This window comes from Exophiala oligosperma (assembly GCF_000835515.1).
Source record: "Exophiala oligosperma strain CBS 72588 unplaced genomic scaffold supercont1.14, whole genome shotgun sequence".
Lineage (NCBI taxonomy): Eukaryota > Fungi > Ascomycota > Eurotiomycetes > Chaetothyriales > Herpotrichiellaceae > Exophiala > Exophiala oligosperma.
This window is the reverse complement of record NW_015622831.1, coordinates 167246-186110: the sequence shown is the minus strand read 5'-3', so window position 1 is coordinate 186110 and position 18865 is coordinate 167246. Positions and strand designations below refer to the sequence as shown.

General features: G+C 51.0%; 9 protein-coding genes across 15 annotated transcripts; 5 read left to right on the top strand and 4 right to left on the bottom strand.

Annotated features, from left to right (window-relative positions):
- The first annotated feature begins 184 nt into the window (after positions 1-184).
- Positions 185-1320, top strand: PV06_10586 (uncharacterized protein). Its single transcript, XM_016412152.1, has one exon. The coding sequence runs from the start codon at positions 240-242 to the stop codon at positions 1314-1316; it is 1077 nt and encodes a 358-aa protein (XP_016257460.1). The 5' UTR covers positions 185-239; the 3' UTR covers positions 1317-1320.
- Positions 1321-1634: 314 nt separating this feature from the next.
- PV06_10585 (uncharacterized protein) lies at positions 1635-4990 on the top strand. The gene has a single exon (XM_016412151.1). It carries the CDS (start codon positions 1804-1806, stop codon positions 3997-3999), a length of 2196 nt encoding a protein of 731 aa, XP_016257459.1. The 5' UTR covers positions 1635-1803; the 3' UTR covers positions 4000-4990.
- Positions 2089-6397, bottom strand: PV06_10584. Of its 2 annotated transcripts, XM_016412150.1 has the most exons (3): positions 6142-6397; positions 3709-6087; positions 2089-3642 (listed from the first exon to the last, which is right to left on the bottom strand). In XM_016412150.1, the coding sequence occupies exons 1-2, from the start codon at positions 6309-6311 to the stop codon at positions 4017-4019; spliced, it is 2241 nt and encodes a 746-aa protein (XP_016257458.1). In that variant the 5' UTR covers positions 6312-6397; the 3' UTR covers positions 2089-3642; positions 3709-4016. The 2 variants fall into 2 exon arrangements, with proteins under 2 accessions (XP_016257458.1, XP_016257457.1); XM_016412149.1 differs by having other exon boundaries at positions 2089-6087.
- A 280-nt stretch (positions 6398-6677) lies between these two features.
- Positions 6678-8701, top strand: PV06_10583 (uncharacterized protein; the record flags this gene model as incomplete). The annotated part of the gene is made up of 2 exons (XM_016412148.1): positions 6678-7636; positions 7683-8701. 2 exons carry the CDS (start codon positions 6678-6680, stop codon positions 8413-8415), a joined length of 1692 nt encoding a protein of 563 aa, XP_016257456.1. The 3' UTR covers positions 8416-8701.
- Positions 8131-10435, bottom strand: PV06_10582 (uncharacterized protein). Its single transcript, XM_016412147.1, has 5 exons — positions 9866-10435; positions 9714-9809; positions 9248-9665; positions 8713-9199; positions 8131-8656 (listed from the first exon to the last, which is right to left on the bottom strand). Exons 1-5 carry the CDS (start codon positions 10377-10379, stop codon positions 8498-8500), a joined length of 1674 nt encoding a protein of 557 aa, XP_016257455.1. The 5' UTR covers positions 10380-10435; the 3' UTR covers positions 8131-8497.
- A 182-nt stretch (positions 10436-10617) lies between these two features.
- On the top strand, positions 10618-12974 carry PV06_10581 (uncharacterized protein). Its single transcript, XM_016412146.1, has one exon. The coding sequence runs from the start codon at positions 11054-11056 to the stop codon at positions 12824-12826; it is 1773 nt and encodes a 590-aa protein (XP_016257454.1). The 5' UTR covers positions 10618-11053; the 3' UTR covers positions 12827-12974.
- PV06_10580 (uncharacterized protein) lies at positions 12791-16643 on the bottom strand. Its single transcript, XM_016412145.1, has 3 exons — positions 14536-16643; positions 14097-14436; positions 12791-13998 (listed from the first exon to the last, which is right to left on the bottom strand). The coding sequence occupies exons 1-3, from the start codon at positions 14887-14889 to the stop codon at positions 13319-13321; spliced, it is 1374 nt and encodes a 457-aa protein (XP_016257453.1). The 5' UTR covers positions 14890-16643; the 3' UTR covers positions 12791-13318.
- On the top strand, positions 15136-16684 carry PV06_10579 (uncharacterized protein). Its single transcript, XM_016412144.1, has one exon. It carries the CDS (start codon positions 15500-15502, stop codon positions 16364-16366), a length of 867 nt encoding a protein of 288 aa, XP_016257452.1. The 5' UTR covers positions 15136-15499; the 3' UTR covers positions 16367-16684.
- Positions 16685-16840: 156 nt separating this feature from the next.
- On the bottom strand, positions 16841-18544 carry PV06_10578. Of its 6 annotated transcripts, XM_016412139.1 has the most exons (6): positions 18412-18544; positions 18147-18300; positions 18030-18064; positions 17877-17919; positions 17456-17796; positions 16841-17361 (listed from the first exon to the last, which is right to left on the bottom strand). In XM_016412139.1, the coding sequence occupies exons 2-6, from the start codon at positions 18253-18255 to the stop codon at positions 17053-17055; spliced, it is 837 nt and encodes a 278-aa protein (XP_016257447.1). In that variant the 5' UTR covers positions 18256-18300; positions 18412-18544; the 3' UTR covers positions 16841-17052. The 6 variants fall into 6 exon arrangements, with proteins under 6 accessions (XP_016257447.1, XP_016257446.1, XP_016257451.1 ...); XM_016412138.1 differs by having other exon boundaries at positions 18147-18544; XM_016412143.1 differs by having other exon boundaries at positions 18030-18300.
- Between the last annotated feature and the right edge of the window lie 321 nt (positions 18545-18865).

Below are 18865 nucleotides of genomic sequence, written 5' to 3'. Positions count from 1 at the left end.
AGGCTTCGATTCAGCCTGGACGAGGTTGATTGGATGTTCACAACACGCCTTATCCTTTCTGTAGATACTGTCAAGCCACAAAAGAACCACCTAAGCTTGATTAGTGCTTGGGCGGGTATCAGGCATCAATCAATCCCCTACAGAAGAGTATCAACGTGGTATATTTCCAGCACACGACTGCTTGTATGTAAATAGGTACTCACATTCATGGCACGTAATATGACCATTGCGTTGTTGTGATGACAACCTCTCAAGTCACTCTCACCGACGGTCGTATCCTCGCCTATATTGATTACGACCCTCCTACAACAACACCAGCAGCAGCAGCAGCGGCAGGGAAAGATGGAGAAGAAGCACACGTAACTACCACCACCACCACCACCAAACCGGTGTTGGTTTACTGTCACGGCTTTCCGGGATCTCGCATCGAAGGCGACTTTTTGGTGTCGGCCGCCCGACGACATGGCGCTAGACTGATCTCCGTCGATCGACCGGGCATGGGGCTCTCCACGTTCCAACCCAACCGTAGTGTCCTCGACTGGCCCAGGGACGTCCTGCAGCTGGCCGACCATTTGTCTATCAACGGTTTCTACGTGGTCGGAGCGTCTGGTGGCGCGCCCTACGTGTTTGCTTGTGTCAAGGAAGTGTCAAAGACCGGAAGACTACTGGGCGCGTGTGTCGTGGCCGGGGCGTACCCCCTCAGCCTGGGGACGGCGGGCATGTCGTGGCCGGTCCGAATCCTCATGTTGACCGCGTCGTCGAAATGGTTCGGGGGAGTTGTCGGGTGGTTGATGGATTGGGATTTTGGATCCGTCGCCCGAGACCGCGAGCACCCGGAACGGATGAGAAAAGTGCTGGTGCGGGCCATGAAGGCCAAACCCGAACCCGACGCGAGGTGCGTCGATAGCGAGGAGGTCACGACAAAACTGGTCGAGGCCATGCACGAGAGTTACAGGCAGCCATCCGGGGGAGGAATAAACCTGGACATCAGGTTGATCGCCGGAGATTGGGGGTTCGACCTGGCCGATCTCGACACGGAGGAAGGGTTCAACATCTGCTTGTGGCATGGAGGTCGTGATGCGAATGTCCCGGTGGCCATGGCGAGGAATGCAGCCTCACTGATCAAAGGTGCCAAGTTGAAGGTGTTGGAGGATGAGGCTCATTTGAGCATCTCCCTCAATGCTCAAGACCAATTCTTAGAGGATTTGCTGGGTACAGTAGATAGGCAGCCTGCGGGGATGACAGAGGAGTCCTGTGCACCTGCATGTACGGATGTATACGGCTGCATGGACTCGGAAGGGGAAATAGCACACTGATATTCAACTCAAAATACTTCATTACGGTAAGCTTGAACCTAACCAGAGAAAGCATTGGTATTGAGTAGCCCGCTGATCTCATCTTCCAACGTTCCTTGGGTGTTTCGGGGTGAGTGGAAAATGCGACCGGAAACGAGGCTGTGGGATTGGCAGGTCGGAGGCAAGGCTGGCCAATAAGAGTGGCCATACATTCGCCTAACCGCGCCTCGCTGACGAGATTCCGCCGGAAAGAGACCGGAATCCAAGCATGGGATGATGAAGATGCTGATTAAAAGGGCGTGCACTGTGGCAGGTCAATGTTGATTGTGTGTGTGTATATATACATATCCACGTAATGTATTGAGAGAGAGTTTCATACCTCGTCAACAACGCCTTGCAATATCGACTGGCGTCGAGTGAAAAGAGAGTAAAAAGGAGTAAACAGAATCAACCCGGAGATCAACTCTGATTGGCTCCATATCCTCCCCCCTCTCTCTCTGTATTCCAAATGGACTCTCCGGGCAGCGGTAAGACAACGGTACCGACCAAAATATCCATCAGACGCAACGGCCTCAGCAGACGGTCGCCTCGAGCGTGCCAGTCTTGTCGAGCAAGAAAGGTCAGATGCGACGTCACCAAGACGAAGTCACCGTGCACCAACTGCAGACTCGACAACAAGACGTGCGTTCTTCCGGTGAGCAAACGGCGGCATGCCGGGGACCGCGTCCTGTGTCCGTCTTTCCTCGAAGCCCGGAAAAATGGTGAAGAACAGAGTCCCATTTGTGACGCCATCATCGATTTCGAAGATGTACGGACGACTATCAAAACAGAACAGCCCTCGATGCAGCAGAAAAGTCACCAAAGGGCGGCAGCGGTCCACGGGAAGACGCTCACCCTCTCGCCCGGTGATTTCGGAACACTACCCATAATCGACTTCTTCAATCCCCCGCTAGACAAGATAACCCAGAACTCGAAGTCAGACCCAGTGGCATCGTATCCTTCTCCTACATCTACGGTCATCAGTGACCAATCCCAGTGTCTTACCCTCCCTTCCTTCATCACACCATTGTCCACAAACATTTCTCCAGAGGACCTCGACTTCCTCCGAAGCAAAGGAGCCTTTGATATTCCCGATGCCCCGATCCGAGACTTGCTCCTCCAGGCATATATGCAATGGGTCCACCCTTTTACACCCATGCTTGATCTCGAGGGGATCTTGACGGCCGTCTTCAGCAACGGCGGAAAACGCACAGTCAGCCTCCTTGTCTTCCAGTCCTTACTCTCTGCTGCCACGGCATTCATAGGCAACAGCCTAGAGGAAGGATGCCGAAAATCAGTCAGAAGGATCTGTTTCGACCGCGCCAGGTTACTGCATGACTTCGATGTCGAATCGGACCGTCTGTCAATCATCCAATCCGCCATTCTGCTTAGCTTCTGGGACGGCGATTCAGGTACACTGAGAGACAATTATCACTGGATGGGTGTCGCGACAATGCATGCCAGCAGTCTCGGTTGGGACTCGAATATAGATTTTACTTCATGCTCAGGTTCTTCAGTCACGACAAGACTTACCTGGTGGTCACTCCTAATCAGAGATCGTCTGATGGCGGTTACTCTAAGGAGACCGGTGCAGTTCAAACCGGATACAACGAGCATGCCATCGCTCGAGATTGATGACCTTCGATCAGACTCACTCCATCGAGCCATAAAAGAGACTTCACTTATTCAACCTGGGAATCCGGGTGAGTGTGTGATTCTGTCACAATGCTGCATTGCCTTGGCGCAACTGGCGTTGCATATTGAGAAAGTGTTATCATCACACTATGAACCTCAAAGGACACAAATTGCCCGTGGGAGACGACCATCCACAATCTCACTGATCCCTCGTTCCAGCGAGCTGACGGACATCGAGATTAGCGTCTGCGGAGATGAGCTCCAACACTGGTTCCAACAATTGCCAGTCAGCGTGCACTCGGATCAATCCCAGGGAGGGATCATTGGAGTTGCCAACGAGCACAAGGTTGTTAGGGTGCACAAGGCCTTGTTAACGGGATATTATTGCATGACACTCATGACAATATATAGACCGCTGGCTAACCCATCAGGTCGCGGCCAAACAAATGCAGACTTGACAGCGTCTTCTGCAAAAATGGTCTGTCAATCGGCGAGGTCAGTTACCGAAATTTTCAGCGACCTATACGCTGAGGACTTGGTACAGTTTCTGCCAGAGACTGCCATTGCAGCCTTGGAGCCCACGGCCGTCACTCATCTCCTGTACAGCATGTCTCAGGACGATATGGTCCGAGAAATCAGCTTTCAGAAATTTTACCTTTGCTGGCGAATCCTGCTTGAATTTGCAAAGTCATATCAGCTTGCAGACACCACAATCTCAATGTTGAATACGGCAGCATACCGAATGAAGGAGGATGCCAAACATTCGACGATGGATGCAACTGGTGGTCCCACTCCAGTTTCGGTCGAAGTGCTAAAGAGCCCAGCATCAATATTCCATGTCGAGGATAGTAGCATGCCAGCCATGACAAAGCTGGTTTCAGGATCAGGAATAGAAAAGGACCAGGTACATCAGCCTCACGAGGAGGACGACGATGATCTTGCCAACAGCTTCATAATGTCCTTACCTGATCTAGAACTGGATGACTTCGATCAACTGTTGCCGTGGGACGCAACGGAATCAATTTGGTAGCGCTATCATTTAAAATATCATGACATTTCGGGTTGCCAAATCAAATCGTCCCATATCCATGCTTGAGTAGTATTGTCAAAAGTATTGGACGTCCTGATGTCTTGTAGCGATAGCAGCGCATCGCTGAAATTGCCCATACAGATGTCCCGGGGAATCTCTGGTGACTGATCCGGGAAACTTCGTAGAGTGTCCATGCTTGGAAAGTCGTCGGCGTTGTTCAGAGGAGGATCAAAATCAACCCTCGGAAACCTCTGTTGTCTGGTCTGCTCAGTGTCCACTGGATTCGAGTTGTCGCGGCTCCCCGTCACAGCCTGGTCTGACTCACCGGCCTTGGCGGAAGCGTCACCCTCAACGAGCAATGCTTTCATCTCCTCCGCCAGTATAAGTCGCAAGAGTTCTTCGAGGATAACACCGCATTGATCTGAGATCGTTGTACGATACTCGTATAAACGAGGAAGCTTGATGATCTTGCTTACAGCACGTTTAGCTTGATGGGCCTGGTCGGAGAGCGGATCTGAGAGAGCAAATATCCCAAGCACGACACCAGCGGTGAATGATTGAATCCCGACATAAGCACCTCCGTGAGTTTCCCGTGAGGCAGACAGGATTTCAGCGTGGTCACCAATCTTGGAGGTTCTCATGGCAGATACCCAACACTGGTACCTGCTTATTTTGATCATCTCATTGAGATCACTGGAGCTTTGATTCGAGACCTCCCCAAAGGTTCCTTGAACTTGGCCGCTGTCGTTCAGTGATGGCCATGACGGTGCTCGATTCATGGTAAACAAGGGGCGGTGCAAAACTAGCTGAATGTTGTCGTATGACAGCTGGAGAACAAGCGCCTGTAGTTGAAAGATCTTGATCATTCGTTGATCACCCTCATTATCTGCTGTCACTCTGAGATTCGAAAGGCGAAGTTCCGGGGGTATGCTCTTTTCCCATTGCTGGAGTCGGTCGTTGATGGTCTTGATCTTTGTGGCGACATAATCCCAGGAAGCTCCGCTGGGTCGGTAGATAGTCCTCGTTATCGATGAGGCAATACGATACAGGCGGAATTTATACCGCTGATAAGAGAGGATGGTCACTGGACCACAGGATTCTCCTTCGTAAGTTTCCGTCGACGCAAAGCCAGGACATGTTTCGGATGTGTCGCCAATATTCTCAGGTAGTGCCACGTCCCATTCATCATCGCGTACTGTGCCTGGCGTTCCATATGCTAGAGCCCCAAAGACCTCGGCGGTGTAAATGACCCAAGCGAGACGTCGCCAAAGCTCTCGAGTCACGAGGTCTCGCATCTTCCAGCTTGATTCCTTATGCAGCCCCAGGGTCATAGCAACCCGCAGACAACTCCCATTGACAGGAACGCTGCGACTAGGTCGCCCTTGGTAGAGGTAGAATGATGAGAGGATCGCCGAGACTTGGACGGATTCGATGCAAGCAGCTTCGTACACGTCTAGCAAGTGCTTCTCCACTTTGCCAATGAATCTATCACTGAGACCATGTAGGTCAAAGCCGGGGCATTTCTCGCCTACAGTCTGGCATGTTATATATTTGGCACCTACTGCGATGACGAGAATAGTTAGGACCAGTGAGGGTACTTTGTCAGCCCGCACATAGCCTGTGGTCTGATACTTCTGCAAGTCAGCTCTGAAGGACGGCAGGTGAAGCATGAGCATGAACCAATGTACAGCTCTGGTGTAAGCGTCCAATGTGAGGTCAATGATATCGGACGGCGGTAGATCTTCACCAATAACATCTGACACGAGCAGATACTGAATGCCAGAATTATTGGTCCTCGCGTCAGGACTACCACCCGGTATGGCAGCAGAAGTGTGGTGAATTGTGCCTTGGGGATTGTGCTCTCTGAAGATCTTATCCACAACCTCGTAGGTTGATGTCCTTGGTCGATAGAGGTGAGGCGTATTCTCGGCCGATTGTTGCCCTTGAGCGTCCCGCCCGTTTCTCGAGGTAGGACTGCTGTTCAGCAGAGGTGTCTCGGGAGCAGATGGTCGATCATCGTGGAGGCTTTGTACCGGAGAAGCATGATGGTCTTCGCGATGTGGGCGCGAGGATGGCGTTGTCGAGAACCTGTGGTCTAGTGAGTGGACGCTGGCATGAACTTGCGCATAGTCGAGAACATACCGAGATCCTGAGGGACGTTCCTCACAAGCGACTCCAACTCGAATGCATAGTGCGCAGGGACGAGTATTGTCGCAGCGCAGCTTCTGCCTCCTGCATCGGAGACAAGCATGTCGCGCGCGGGAATAAGGTCGCTTTCTCGAAGGCGCCGTGGCGGTTAAGTTGGAAGACATGGGGTATCGACTTAGCACAAGCCTTCATCGTCCATTTTGCAACGTGTAGACCGTCTGTTTATTCAAGTCTCATGGTGAAACTGTACGTACTTATATCTAGAAGTACTCGTATTCCGTGTCCATATATCGAATTACCTGGAACTGGCATCAGCCTCGGCATTGTTGCACTTAGCAGAGTTAGTCTCTATTTATTTACACTAAGCCAGCACTGCTCTTGTTCGAGGGAGGTGTGCCGAGCCTACGTACATATTTTGGTCACCGCAGTACTTGATATCTGGGTCATTTCTCGAACACCGGCTTCTTCACATTGCCCGGCACACGGATTGCGATGCCTTGGTTCATATCAATGCTCTTTGTCTTACTACTATGAGGCGTGCCGCTGTCTCAAAGGCTTGTGACGCTTGTCGGCGGAGGAAGGTTAAATGCAGCCTGGGTCAACCATGTGCTTCATGCCTCGACGCAGGTCTCAAATGCACTTTCCTGACCACGAGACAGCGAAAGGGCCGCAAAGGAGCAAGTGCTCATGTCATCAACGAAATCCGCAACTCTCAAGAGACAACGATCTTATCCCAGACAGATCATTCGTCTTCCACAAGCCAGCAAGATCAACCAGGACTGTTGTATGGAGCTAGTGAACCCAGACCTCACTCAGAGCGGCTTCCAACGCCCATCGGTGTCGGCGCTGTAATTGTTTCACGGCCTGAAAACTTGCTACCTTTACCTTTCGACAGCCTCAATTACACGTCTCCCACGTTCTCTAATCTTCCTGAATCCATCACGAGTCCCCAAGTGGATACTTCATCCACGAAACCTCGGTTTACGCGGAATGCAGGGTTGCAACCCAATCGCGTGGTTGATGAATTTGCAGGAGTCTTCTTGTACGACTTGAGTTCAACCGTGCCTATTTTGAATGCCGAACTTATCGAACAGACGGTCTCTGCCGCCACGCACAATAACGACGATGAAGCATATGGTCTAGTATGTGCGTTTTGTGCGTTTGTTCTTCTTCAGACAGACATGATCAGCGAAAGCTATTTAGCAGTGGCAGGAGTTCATCAGAAGCCATCAGAATATGGTCAAGCCTTGCTGAAAGAAGCTCTTGCGATTCGAGGGCATCTGGATTCGCTGGCCATCCCTAGCTTGCAGACACTCTTTCTGATCTTTTTCATCTATGGATGTCATTCGGCGTTAGGCAAACATAGACAAGCATGGTATTTGCTTCGTGAAACCACCACTCTATACATAGCGGCCACTATGGACTCTGCAAATGAAGATCTTGACGAAATGTTCGGTCCGCTGTTCTGGCTACTATTGATATCTGAAAGGTCAGCAGCTCACGCATCTCTCATTGAATTCTCTGATCATAGACAGGTCCCACGCAATCCGCCGGCGGCGGCCTATCACTCTACAGATCACACCACAAAGTCCAAGCATTAAAAGAGCGACGAGAAAAAGTCCTAATCTAGTTGGCTTTCGATGCCTAGCCGAGCTTTTCAGGCCGATCGACGACTACTTCATCAGTTTATGGAACAGAGCCAGTACTACATGCTCCTCCAGGTATCTCGTTGAGCTAGAGCAGAAGATCCGCACTGGTGTTCCTGCATCCTTAGATGTCGTCGACACTCAGCTTGCCAATATTCGCGTTTCACAACAATGGCTCAGAACGATCATTTGGCAGTTATGTACAATGCTGGGATACCTATCAAGCGACGCGGTGCACGAGAATCTCACCTTCCGCTATCCTCTCAAGATTGCACAAGATTTGGCAATCTCAACCTGGAAGCTTCCGCATCATAGCATGCAGATGCATGGTATCGGATTGACGGAGAAGGTATTCGACATTACTTGTACGCTTATTGATGTCATCTCCTGCATACCTATGGAAGATGTCAAGTCCAACGGATTTGAAATCGGACCTGAAGACAACTTGAAACACTTCTTCTCACTGATCGCAAAATTACCCGGAGGTTCTGACAAATATCTGCCTCTATTGGTAACTAAGGTTGATCAAATGCTTCCTAGCATGGTGGCACCAATTTCTCGCCACATACACTTGCCTGCAAGCAAGCAACTTTTTATGGATTTCGACCAGAAGAAGACTTGACAACAGATGTAAAGGCATATCGTTTCAGGCCGCAATTTATTCTTCTGTACTTCGATTCTGCCACAACCCCAGAGGCAGTCCTTCAGTGCTTGTCTAGGACAACATCTAGCTCCTCTGTACCCATGGACAGCCTCTTCTCTGGCGTTGTATACTCAGTATAAGGGTCAATCTTGGTCGATGCGAATTTGCGGGCAGAGATACGTCTTTCGAATAGAATGTCAAGTTCCGCGTATGTTCGTCCCTACAAAGTCATCAAGTCAGCGCTTCAAGTCTCGGATTCGACACTGAAAGGCTCACCTTGGGTTCTGGAAGACGGAAGAATACCCAGACTGCTGAGAGGAGACAGCTTCCTGCCCAGAAGAAAGCGGCACGTGAGCTCCAGTCCCAGGCTGTCGAACTCAGTTGATAGTTCGTCATGACGTTCACAAAGATGTTACTGGCGTTGTAAGCTGCTCGAGCAAGTACGATTGTCTTCGCCTTCAACCGGGTTGAAGACAGTTCCGAAACCAGGGAGTAGGTCACTGGTCCAACAGTGAAGTCATACACGAATGTGAAGACTACCAGCATTGCACCAATCGCCCAGGTTGCATTGTTCGATGTTGCAAAGGACAGACATCCCACGATGATCAAGAGCGTGAATTGTGCGCAGAGGCCACTAAAATGGATCGTCCGTCTCCCAAGTTTGCTCATCAAGAACCAAGAACCCGCAGTTCCGATGATACCGAGGGCATATTGTCCCATAGACAACGAGAAAGAATTGGTTGGGTCCATCCCAGCTTGAGTACTTCCATGCAAGTCAGCTGAGAAACAGAAGGTTCAGAAGAAGACTCACAGAAAATAGGCAAAGTATCCCATCAGGTTTTGACCACCCAGAGTTTGTACCAACCAGATGCCTACCACGATCTCGGTTCTTCTAAGATCTACACCCTTGAAGCAGTCTCGATACGTTACGCCTTCGCTCATGGACTTTTCCATCTCGTTGGTGTGCTCGATCAGAGCAATGGTCTCATCGGCATTAAAATTCGGCTCATTGCGGGAGGTAAGTCTAAGCAAGGACTTTTTTGCGGCGGCTCGATTGCCATGGCGAACATGCCACCACGGGGATTCAGGGGCAAATACAACACCTCCGATGATCAGGGCGGGCCACAGGAACTGGATCGTGAATGGGAGACGATATGCCCACTCATCTGTCCGGTTCACAGAGCTGCGATTAACAGCAGCCGCAAAAAATTGGCCAATCACCCAGCACACTGCAAAGGTATCAGCCCGGATGCCTGACACGAGACTTGCTTACTTACTATTGATGAAGGTGGTAAGATAAGGTCTGAGTACCGTTGGTGCAACCTCTGAGGCGTAAGCGGGTGTTACGGACTGGAAAGCACCCCAGGGCATCCCTTAGGGTGTATATTAGCAGAAGTCGACGTTCACAAGGTCTATACTCTATACATACCGCAGAGTATCTCTCCAACAACGAGGACTTTTAAGTTGGGAGCGAAAACAAGAATGAATATAAAGCATATCATGAAGATAAGCGATCCGATGGTTGTCATCTTGTACCCATATCTGTCGGACACCCAACCGGCGATGATGAGACCAAAGATTTCTCCCGCCCGAGCACCGTTTGATAATCCAGACTGCCAGGCCGCAGATATTTGCCATTTCTCTTTGTCCACACTGTAGGTGCCGTATTTCTTGTTGAACTCTGGAGAGGCGTACAGACTTCCAAGCAATGCGAGATCATATCCTTCCATGATCAACGTCGAGGAGAGAAGGATCGACCATGCGATAGCCTTGGGATACAATTTGATGGCTTTCATGAGACTCATGGTGTGTTCGGAATTGGCACCTTGTTGAGCCTCGTGGCTGAGGGCATGTTGGTCTATGGCAGTGTCCTTCCTGCCATTGCTAGGAACGGTCTCGTCATGGTCGGCATCCATAGGGACGGCTTTGTTGTCTGCAGACATGGTTGAAATTCACACTAACCTGAGGGACTTATCTCCTGTGTGAGCAAGAACAAGACGAAATGAGCAATGGAGAAATTCAGACGACGGTATCTCTCGCATTGCGGCTGACGGAGTCTTATATCTGTCTTCGCCTCTGCTACGAAAGCACTTTCCGGTTCCCTTCCATGCGATCTATCAGACCATGTTCTCCGCATGGAGAAGAACAATATGCAAAGAAAATATGTGGAGTTTGCAGATGATTGTCAACAAGCTGGTTCTGACGCATGGGACGACCTCCAATCTCCATCCTTGATTGGCTACATGGTTCTATCTGGACGCCACATTGCCATTGTCCTGCATGCCGAGCCGGAGGCAAGTCGGAGGTCGACGATCGACCGTCGCAACCATATCCTAATACTATGCCGGACCTTGTTTCGGAGTGAATGTTGGCACAGTCGGAGAATACACGGAGAGCATTTGTTTCGGCTCAGCGTGCTGGCCTCAGAGTAAAGGTGACAAAAAGCAGAGTGCCTCCTCTTGTTGACCTTGTCCCGATGCTGTATCAAGATCCGAGGCACCCAATCCAGCCGAGACGAAATTCTCATCCGCATTCTGATCATTAAACCCCTCGTTCGCATGACTCGAGACACTTGAATTCTGATCTTTCAAGTTGTGCCATCCACATTTTGACGATAATGATCTCGAGAATATCCCATCCTTGGTGGAAAGATGCCATAATTTATCAAGTCTATCCTGCCAGCTTTAAGGACTCGAATGGCGATGGCTGGGGCGATATACCTGGACTGGTATCAAAACTTGATTACCTTAGCACTCTAGGGGTCGATGTCGTGTGGCTATCACCTATGTTTGAGAGTCCTCAAGCTGACATGGGATACGACATCTCCGATTACCAGAAGGTGTATGCTCCATATGGCACAGTTGAAGACGTCGACAGTTTGGTGGAAGGATGTCACTCGAGAGGAATGAAACTGATTTTGGATCTTGTGGTCAATCATACCTCGAAAGAACATGAGTGGTTCAAGGAATCTCGCTCTTCGAAGGACAATCCCAAACGAAACTGGTATATCTGGAAGCCGGCACGCTATGATCAAGACGGCAACAGGCGACCGCCAACCAATTGGCGTAGTTACTTTGCCGGTGGAACCTGGACGTGGGACGAACTCACAAAAGAATACTATCTGCATCTCTACGCGTCAGACCAACCCGATCTCAATTGGGACAATGAGGCCTGTCGACAGGCCATCTACGACAACGCCATGCGCTTCTGGCTGGACCGAGGCGTGGATGGTTTCCGGGTGGACACAGTCAACAAGTACAGCAAACGTACGGAGTTTGTCGATGCAAAGATGACGGACCCCAACAGTGAATGGCAGCAAGCTCCGGAAATGTGGTGCAACGGGCCTCGAATCCACGAATTCCTGAAGGAAATGAACACCAAGGTGCTTGATCACTACGACACAGTCACCGTCGGGGAATTATCTAACACTCCCGATCCGCGACAAGTGCTGGATTATGTCAGTGCCGGCGAGCGTGAATTGAACATGGTATTTCAATTCGACATGATCCGACTCGGGACCGGAGATGGGTTCGGAAGCAAGTATGACTTTCAACCATGGAAATTGACGACTCTCAAGACTTTTGTGGAGAGGTGGCAGAAGTTCATCGAGGGTACAGACGGATGGACGACAGTGTTTTGCGAGAACCACGACAACGGGAGAGCGGTCTCGAGATTCGGTAATGACTCCCTCGTGCAACACTGGGAGACTTCGGCCAAGATGATCGCTCTCTGGCAGGCGACCTTGACGGGCACATTATTCTTGTATCAAGGCCAAGAGATCGGTATGACCAATATGCCTAGGAATTGGCCGATAGAAGAGTACAAGGACATTGAGAGCAATAATTTCTATCAGGAAGCAGAACAAAGCGGAGATCCCGAGCGGGTCGAAAAGGTCATGAATGGTCTCCAGATCCTGGCTCGAGATCATTCTCGCATCCCTTTCCAGTGGGATGATTCTCCCCATGGAGGCTTCACCGCACCCGATGCCACGCCGTGGATGAGGGCCCACGATAATTATCCGAAGATTAATGCCGCCAAGCAGTTGCGAGATCCAAAGAGTGTGCTATCATTTTACCGAGACATGTTGAAGCTACGGAAATATTATGCTGATGTTTTTGTCCACGGCACGTTCGACCTGCTTGACAGCAAGAACGAGAAGGTGTTTAGCTATGTCAAAACCAGCAGCTTGGACACACAGAAAAGGGCATTGGTCGTGCTTAATTTCTCGGCGGATGAAATGGTGATTTCAGAGACCGTTGGAGCGTTGATAAAGGAGATGGGACAAAGCGTGTTGATTGCGACAAGTCCAAGCTTGCAGAGCGAACAGACTGGGGACGACAGGACATTTTTGTTAGGTGCATATGAGGGAAGGATATACATTGATCACTAGGTATCTTTGAGGGCGTTTACTAGTACTCCGTATATCCCGGCGGATAACACCTCTGACTATGAGTATGACTACGAGTACCGAATTCGGAGTCCCCAACGGGCAAAGTGTTTCTTATTCGGAGGCTCAGTTTCGACGCAGAAGTATGTACAGTATAAATTACGGAGTACATAGTGTACAATCATTACTCCTTTACTCCGTAACTGAACCCTCATACCTTACTCCGTAGTCCGCACCAAAATCTACAAATTTAGTGGGGTTAAACGTTCTGCCGGACAGGGGGTTTACTCTTACGGAATACTCCCAAAGGATGGATCTTTCTGAGAGACAAGCCACGGGCCCCTTCGTACGACGGAGAGCAGCTGCTTACTTTCTAATGTGGCTGTGTGTGCGTGTCCGTTTTTATTTTTTACATTTTCTGGAAAGGGGAAAAAAGCTCCGTTCTTGGAGACCTTTTTTTTTCCAATTATCACTTCTGGCCACCCACTCACTCACTCAATCCATACCGGTCTTCCCTACGTGAGGCACGGATCGGATGGGATCTTCGACCGGATTGTCGACGGCGTCGAGGAACTTCTTGGCCGCCACCGGGTCGTCGGCGAAGATATGATCGGCCACCATCCGCCTGGGGGTTTCACCCATCCACTGGAACAACGAGAAGTCTTGGAACTTGTCGGCCTTGAAGATCTCGAGCACCTCGACGGGCTCGTCGTCGCTGAGGTTCTCGATGAAGTGGCCCATGTTGCGGGGGATGACCCCGACGTCGCCGGCCACGAAGTCGAACGTGCGGGCGGTCCCGTCGGCGGCGAAGACGGTGACCCGGGCCCGACCCGAGATGAAGAAGGACCACTCGTCGGCGTTGGGGTGCCAGTGCATCTCCCGCATGGACCCCGGGCCGATGTCGAGGTGGGCGGCGGCGATGGTCTTGCTGATGGGGAAGTTGGTCGAGTCGGTGATCCTGACGAGCCCGCCGGTGGTGTTGAGGGGTTCCTGGTCCAGCATCTTGTGGGTGAACTGGAGTCGGGACTTCTTGACGTTGGCGCCCCTCGGTTCCTCGTCCTCGATCGACCCCGGGATGGACCCCTGGAAGATGTACTTTTCGGACTTGGGGATCGCCTTGAACACCTCCGGCGCCAGGCGGAAGTTCTCGGCCAGGACGGATTTGGGCGTGTGGACTAGAACGTGGGCGTCAGAACTGGAAACGTGTGCATTTTCTCATCGTGGATGGGGCGGTAAGACGAAGAGAGAGAGAGAGAGAGAGCTCAAAACTTACTCAACCAATCCGTCAATAAAAATGTGGATTCCTCGTCAAAGTTCCCATCGTCAAAGACCAACAGAAACTCGGTACCGTTGGGACTCAGGCCTTGCAGGGAATGGGGATGACCGGACGGGAAATACCACAAGTCACCCTTTTGGAGGTCGTCGATGAATTGACCACCCTCGGTGTCGAGGGCCGTGACTCGGACACTCCCTTCCAAAACGTAGGCCCATTCGGCTTGCTTGTGCCAGTGAAGTTCACGAATGACGCCGTGGTCCAGACGCATGTTGACACCGGCGATCTCGACCGACGAACCCAGTTCGCGAACCGTGGTCTGTCGGGTCCATCCACCTTCCTGAAGAGAAAACACACACAAAGTTAGAGGCTGTTTTTCCCCCTTCCGTCACGGCATATAGGAACAGAGGTTTTTGAAGTACGTCTTGCCCCGACTTACCTCGATTCTAATGTGCGAGTCTGCAAAACTCCACCTCATGTTGGGCAGACTACCGTGGTCGGTGCTGGGGGGTCGAAGCATGTCCGGGTTCTGCCTCTCTCGGTCCTTGTTGCGGGGACCCATCATGGTGGCACCTTGTCCGTTTCGCCATGGCAGAGGCTGAAGCTTCTCGGCCCACGAGTCGACCTTGTGGTCGAACGGGTCTTTGTTGCCTGGGGTGTACGGGTTCTTGCCGCTTTTTGTGTTGTCTTCAATGGGTCGTTGTAGGTGTGAAGTCGTCCAGTCTATGGTCGGGGCTGCAATGGTAGTGGTGCCCGCCAGGAGCAGTGAGAGTGACCACGAAGAGAACTTCATCTTAGTATACCTTCTTTGTCCTCGTGTATCCTTTTCAGATAAGAAGCAAGGCACAAGAAACAAAAATGTAAAAAGGGCCGGGGTAAATGGTTCAGGGTTGTGGGTGAGAGATACCCAGGTAGTGCTCCGTATTATATGTAAAATGTACTGGGGGCGGACGTCATGATGTCTCCCGGATAAACGATTATGCGGGGGTTCTGAGATCGACCGGGGAAAGAAACAGAGTCACCCCAAACCGTTCAATCCCTTCGTCACAACTATCAGCATTATTGTTGTCAATCTCCCTCGTTACAACATAAAGAATCCCATCCGGCAGATTGTTTATCTCGTCCATTTCTCTCTCTCTCTCTCTTGCTTGCCGAATCTTCTCTCCTCTCTTCTCCCTTCTCGCCTACTCTCGTACCTCGACCCGACTTACGCCTTCCTGCTTCGCGCCAAGCGCCACTTCTTTGGTCTACTAGGATTTTCCGTTCCCTCGTCACACTTCCTCGCTACAAACCACGATCATCTCAATTCGATTCGAGTCACTTGATCACGAGGATTGTACTTCCAAGTCAGGCCATAAGGACCACGGCGACAAGACGCACTATCAGTCCAGCCGTCCACCACCATGACCTCGGCTCCCGCCAACGGATACGGCACTCTCAACGGGTCATCTGGAGATGCTCGCTCTGGACCCAACCAAGTATCTTCGTCGGACAATGAAGAGCAGCCCCTTCTACACGGCAAGGTTCGCGGATCCCATGGCGTCGTGCCGTTGACCGAGTATCTCACCGAAGACATTGACAAGCGATGGGCTGATCTCTTGTTGTTGCTCTCGTACGTCATCACCGGTCTGCTCGACAGCTCGGCCGTCTTCATCTGGGGTTCCTTTGTCAGTATGCAGACCGGCAACACCGTCTACACGGGCCTCGGGTTGATCGAGCCGACCAAGGGCACGAGATGGATCAGGTCGCTCCTCTCCATCGCCTCGTTCTGTGCCGGGTCGTTTTGTTTTGCCCGCTTCCATCGCTTCTTCTCCCCCAAGAAGCGCTGGGTGCTCATGGCTTCGTTTGGGTTCCAGTTGCTCCTGGTCGTCGTCGCGGGCGTCGTGGTCACGATCGATCAAGGGTCCGAGAACGAGTTGCGGTGGGAGGTTCTGGTGCCGTTGGCATTCGTGGCATTCCAGAGCAGCGGTCAAGCTGTGGTCAGTCGCGCGCTGCAGTACAACAGTCTCACGAGTGTTGTCCTGACGAGCATCTATTGCGACTTGTTCTCGGATCCTTTGTTGATGGCAGGACTCACGCAAAACGTCGAGAGGAACCGAAGGGCCGCCGCACCGCTGCTGTTGTTGGCCGGCGCTATCTTCGGGGGACTATGGGCTCATAGTTCCGTCGGACTGGCCGGCGCACTGTGGACGGCTGCGGCGCTCAAGGTTGTCAACATTTGTGCTTTCTTCCTTTGGAGGGCGGAGAAGCCAGTCGCGAGGACTACCTGAAGAGATGAGAATGCGGAAGTGGCAAAGTGGTGGTATGCTTAGCCAGTTGTCGACGCCATGGTTCAGCCATGTAGATTTAGTCCGCGGGATTGGTCGTGGAGTGGGGATTCGAGGCACCGTCTGTTAAAGAGAGCCATGTCGATGATGAGAATTGTGAGATGCGTGTGTTCGGTGACTATTTTGTTGGAAAACATGCCGTAAAGCAGGACGGTGACTGTTCACAGTGGTCTGTTTTGGAGACCCAAAAAGTAGATTTTTCAGTACGAAGATAAAAAAGAAAAAATATGGATAGACATGATGTTAAAACAAAAGTGGTGGTTGTATAATTGTATGCAGATTTCATCGGGAGAATGTGGCGTGACTCTTTTTGCTGGCCATTTGGTTTTGGTGCTTACCAAAACCTGTCATGAGTCTCGTCACGCTGGACTATATCGGGGAATATTATAAGCGAATCGAGGTTCGTCTTTGACTACGAGTAAATGCATGGTCGTGACGACTTATAGGCTGGATGTTTATTGTTTCTTTTCATTTACACATCCATGGGTCGATGAATGACTAAACAATTGGCGATCTTGGAAGGCGAGTCTGTTTTGCTTAGATGGTTCACTCCTTTCCGGACAATTTTAAACACTCCTACTTTCCCTCCCTGGTCCCGCCCTTTTGGCGTGTCCCTGCAAAAAACTCGTTCACAAGTACTTGTGGAAAAAGTTGAGCAGGGTCCGGTAGGCCTTTTCGTAGGCGGCCCTGACCTTTTCGTCCTCCAAATCGGCCCTCGCCGCCATGAACCCGTGGATCTGGTCCTTGTACCACTCGATCTCCTTCGGGACGGTCAACTTCGACTCGTACTGGGACACCTCCGACTCGTCCTCGTCCATGCTGGGGATCATGCACATGGGGATGGTCACCTGGGGCGCGTCGTTGGGGTCCACCATGGCGGGGTGACACGCCGCGGCGGCCTTGAAGACCGTGTCGGATCCCGAGACCAGGTTGACAATCTGGAAATTACCGGTCGAGTTGTCAGTTTTTGTGATTTGGATTTCTCCGGTCGACTAAATTTTGGGGCAGGGGAAAAAGGGGGAAAGTACTCACCTTACCGCCCCAACAATATCCAACCACACCCCAATCCCTGATGCCCGGGTTGGTCGACTTGAGTTCTTCCATGGCACTCTTGACCCTGGCGACCGTCTTGGGCGGGGCGGCCTTGGTCTGGAAGAATTCCCCCAGCTTCTTGCCGTGTTCCTCGGTCTGTGGGGGGTACCAGGAGATGTCGGCCGGTTCGCCGTCGAAGAAATCCGGCATGAACACCTTGTACTGGTGGTCCTTGTCCGAGTGGGCGAGGAGGTCGGCCCCTTGAAGCGTCTGTGAGAAGAAACCAAAGATGTCATAGACAACCAAGATTCCCTGGCTCGCAGAGGAAGGACCGGTGGTGTCTGTTGAAGGAAGAAGAACTCAGTAGGCGTGACAGGATATTTGGTGGTTCCTTGGGGGGGCAAGGGGGACACAAACTTACAAGTTTTCATGCCATCCACGGTAATGTATTGACCTTTCTCATGCTTTGGAGAGTGGAGGTCAGCATTGATAATAATTGCCCTGTTTGTTGTCGTCGCTGATGCTGATGCTGATGATGATGGGTTGGGTTTTGGATTCAAAAGAAAGAACTCACATATCCTGTGCTAACTACTGCCGGTGTGTTGCAGCCTGGTGTTTTTTTATAAATCAAAGGAGATTAGTAACTTGTATATCTCAGACGTCTGCATGTTGATCAAACGAGTGTTCTTACATGCTGCGGATTGAGTGTGAGACATGCTGGCCAAAGTTTTGGATTGTGTTTTGGAGGCGGCGGACGAAATCTGTTTGGTGATGGCAGCGAGTCGTAGGCGTGAAGTCATGGGGGTTTTCTTTGTTTTCTCTCTCACAATGGCAAGACGCAACAGCTTGTGATACGGAGATACAGGTCAGGTATTTATTCTCGACAAATTCTTTGGTTGTTCGGATTTAAGTGGGGTGGTGTGAGATATTTGGTAATAAAGGGCAATGTTGCTTACAGTACGACAAAGAAGGAGCAACGATGATGATGTATGTCCCTTATCTTTCGTACAGTTCTGGAGATACAGTAGAGTAGCTCGTTTCAACTCGCAAAGAACGGGCGACGTGGGACGAAGCGGGTGTAAAATTGAGGGGTTTCGGATATTTGCCGATTCACGCTGGATGAATCAATTTACTTCTCCAACTTCGGATCATCTAGAAATTCCGGGGGAGCAAGTTCTTTTTTTTTTTACATCAGAATTTCGTCATATCACGTGTGGGGAATTTATCATAATGGCGGAACATTGTATTATGGACATGCCATGGATATATTATGTCCGCAAAATGAGGTCTAGAGATCGCAGAGGAAAAAGTCACACGGACAAAGCGTGGATATGTATGTACTCATTACGGAAGCACATGGTCCGAAGCCATGTAACGCGAGTAGCACGCATCTACCAAGAACTCCCACCC

Excerpts from the sequence above, each read along its gene's own strand:
- PV06_10586 (XM_016412152.1), top strand. The coding sequence starts at position 240 with ATGACAACCTCTCAAGTCACTCTCACCGACGGTCGTATCCTCGCCTAT.
- PV06_10585 (XM_016412151.1), top strand. The coding sequence starts at position 1,804 with ATGGACTCTCCGGGCAGCGGTAAGACAACGGTACCGACCAAAATATCC.
- PV06_10584 (XM_016412149.1), bottom strand. The coding sequence starts at position 6,311 with ATGTCTTCCAACTTAACCGCCACGGCGCCTTCGAGAAAGCGACCTTAT. Across the intron at positions 6,088-6,141 it reads GAACGTCCCTCAGGATCTCG|GTTCTCGACAACGCCATCCT; the intron begins GTATGTTCTCGA and ends ACTAGACCACAG.
- PV06_10582 (XM_016412147.1), bottom strand. The coding sequence starts at position 10,379 with ATGTCTGCAGACAACAAAGCCGTCCCTATGGATGCCGACCATGACGAG. Across the intron at positions 9,810-9,865 it reads TGTTGGAGAGATACTCTGCG|GGATGCCCTGGGGTGCTTTC; the intron begins GTATGTATAGAG and ends ATACACCCTAAG. Across the intron at positions 9,200-9,247 it reads GGATACTTTGCCTATTTTCT|TACTCAAGCTGGGATGGACC; the intron begins GTGAGTCTTCTT and ends CTTGCATGGAAG.
- PV06_10581 (XM_016412146.1), top strand. The coding sequence starts at position 11,054 with ATGATCTCGAGAATATCCCATCCTTGGTGGAAAGATGCCATAATTTAT.
- PV06_10580 (XM_016412145.1), bottom strand. The coding sequence starts at position 14,889 with ATGAAGTTCTCTTCGTGGTCACTCTCACTGCTCCTGGCGGGCACCACT. Across the intron at positions 14,437-14,535 it reads ACTCGCACATTAGAATCGAG|GAAGGTGGATGGACCCGACA; the intron begins GTAAGTCGGGGC and ends TTTTCTCTTCAG. Across the intron at positions 13,999-14,096 it reads TTTATTGACGGATTGGTTGA|TCCACACGCCCAAATCCGTC; the intron begins GTAAGTTTTGAG and ends CCCACGTTCTAG.
- PV06_10579 (XM_016412144.1), top strand. The coding sequence starts at position 15,500 with ATGACCTCGGCTCCCGCCAACGGATACGGCACTCTCAACGGGTCATCT.
- PV06_10578 (XM_016412138.1), bottom strand. The coding sequence starts at position 18,255 with ATGACTTCACGCCTACGACTCGCTGCCATCACCAAACAGATTTCGTCC. Across the intron at positions 17,920-18,029 it reads CAGTAGTTAGCACAGGATAT|CATGAGAAAGGTCAATACAT; the intron begins GTGAGTTCTTTC and ends CACTCTCCAAAG. Across the intron at positions 17,797-17,876 it reads CGTGGATGGCATGAAAACTT|ACACCACCGGTCCTTCCTCT; the intron begins GTAAGTTTGTGT and ends TTCCTTCAACAG.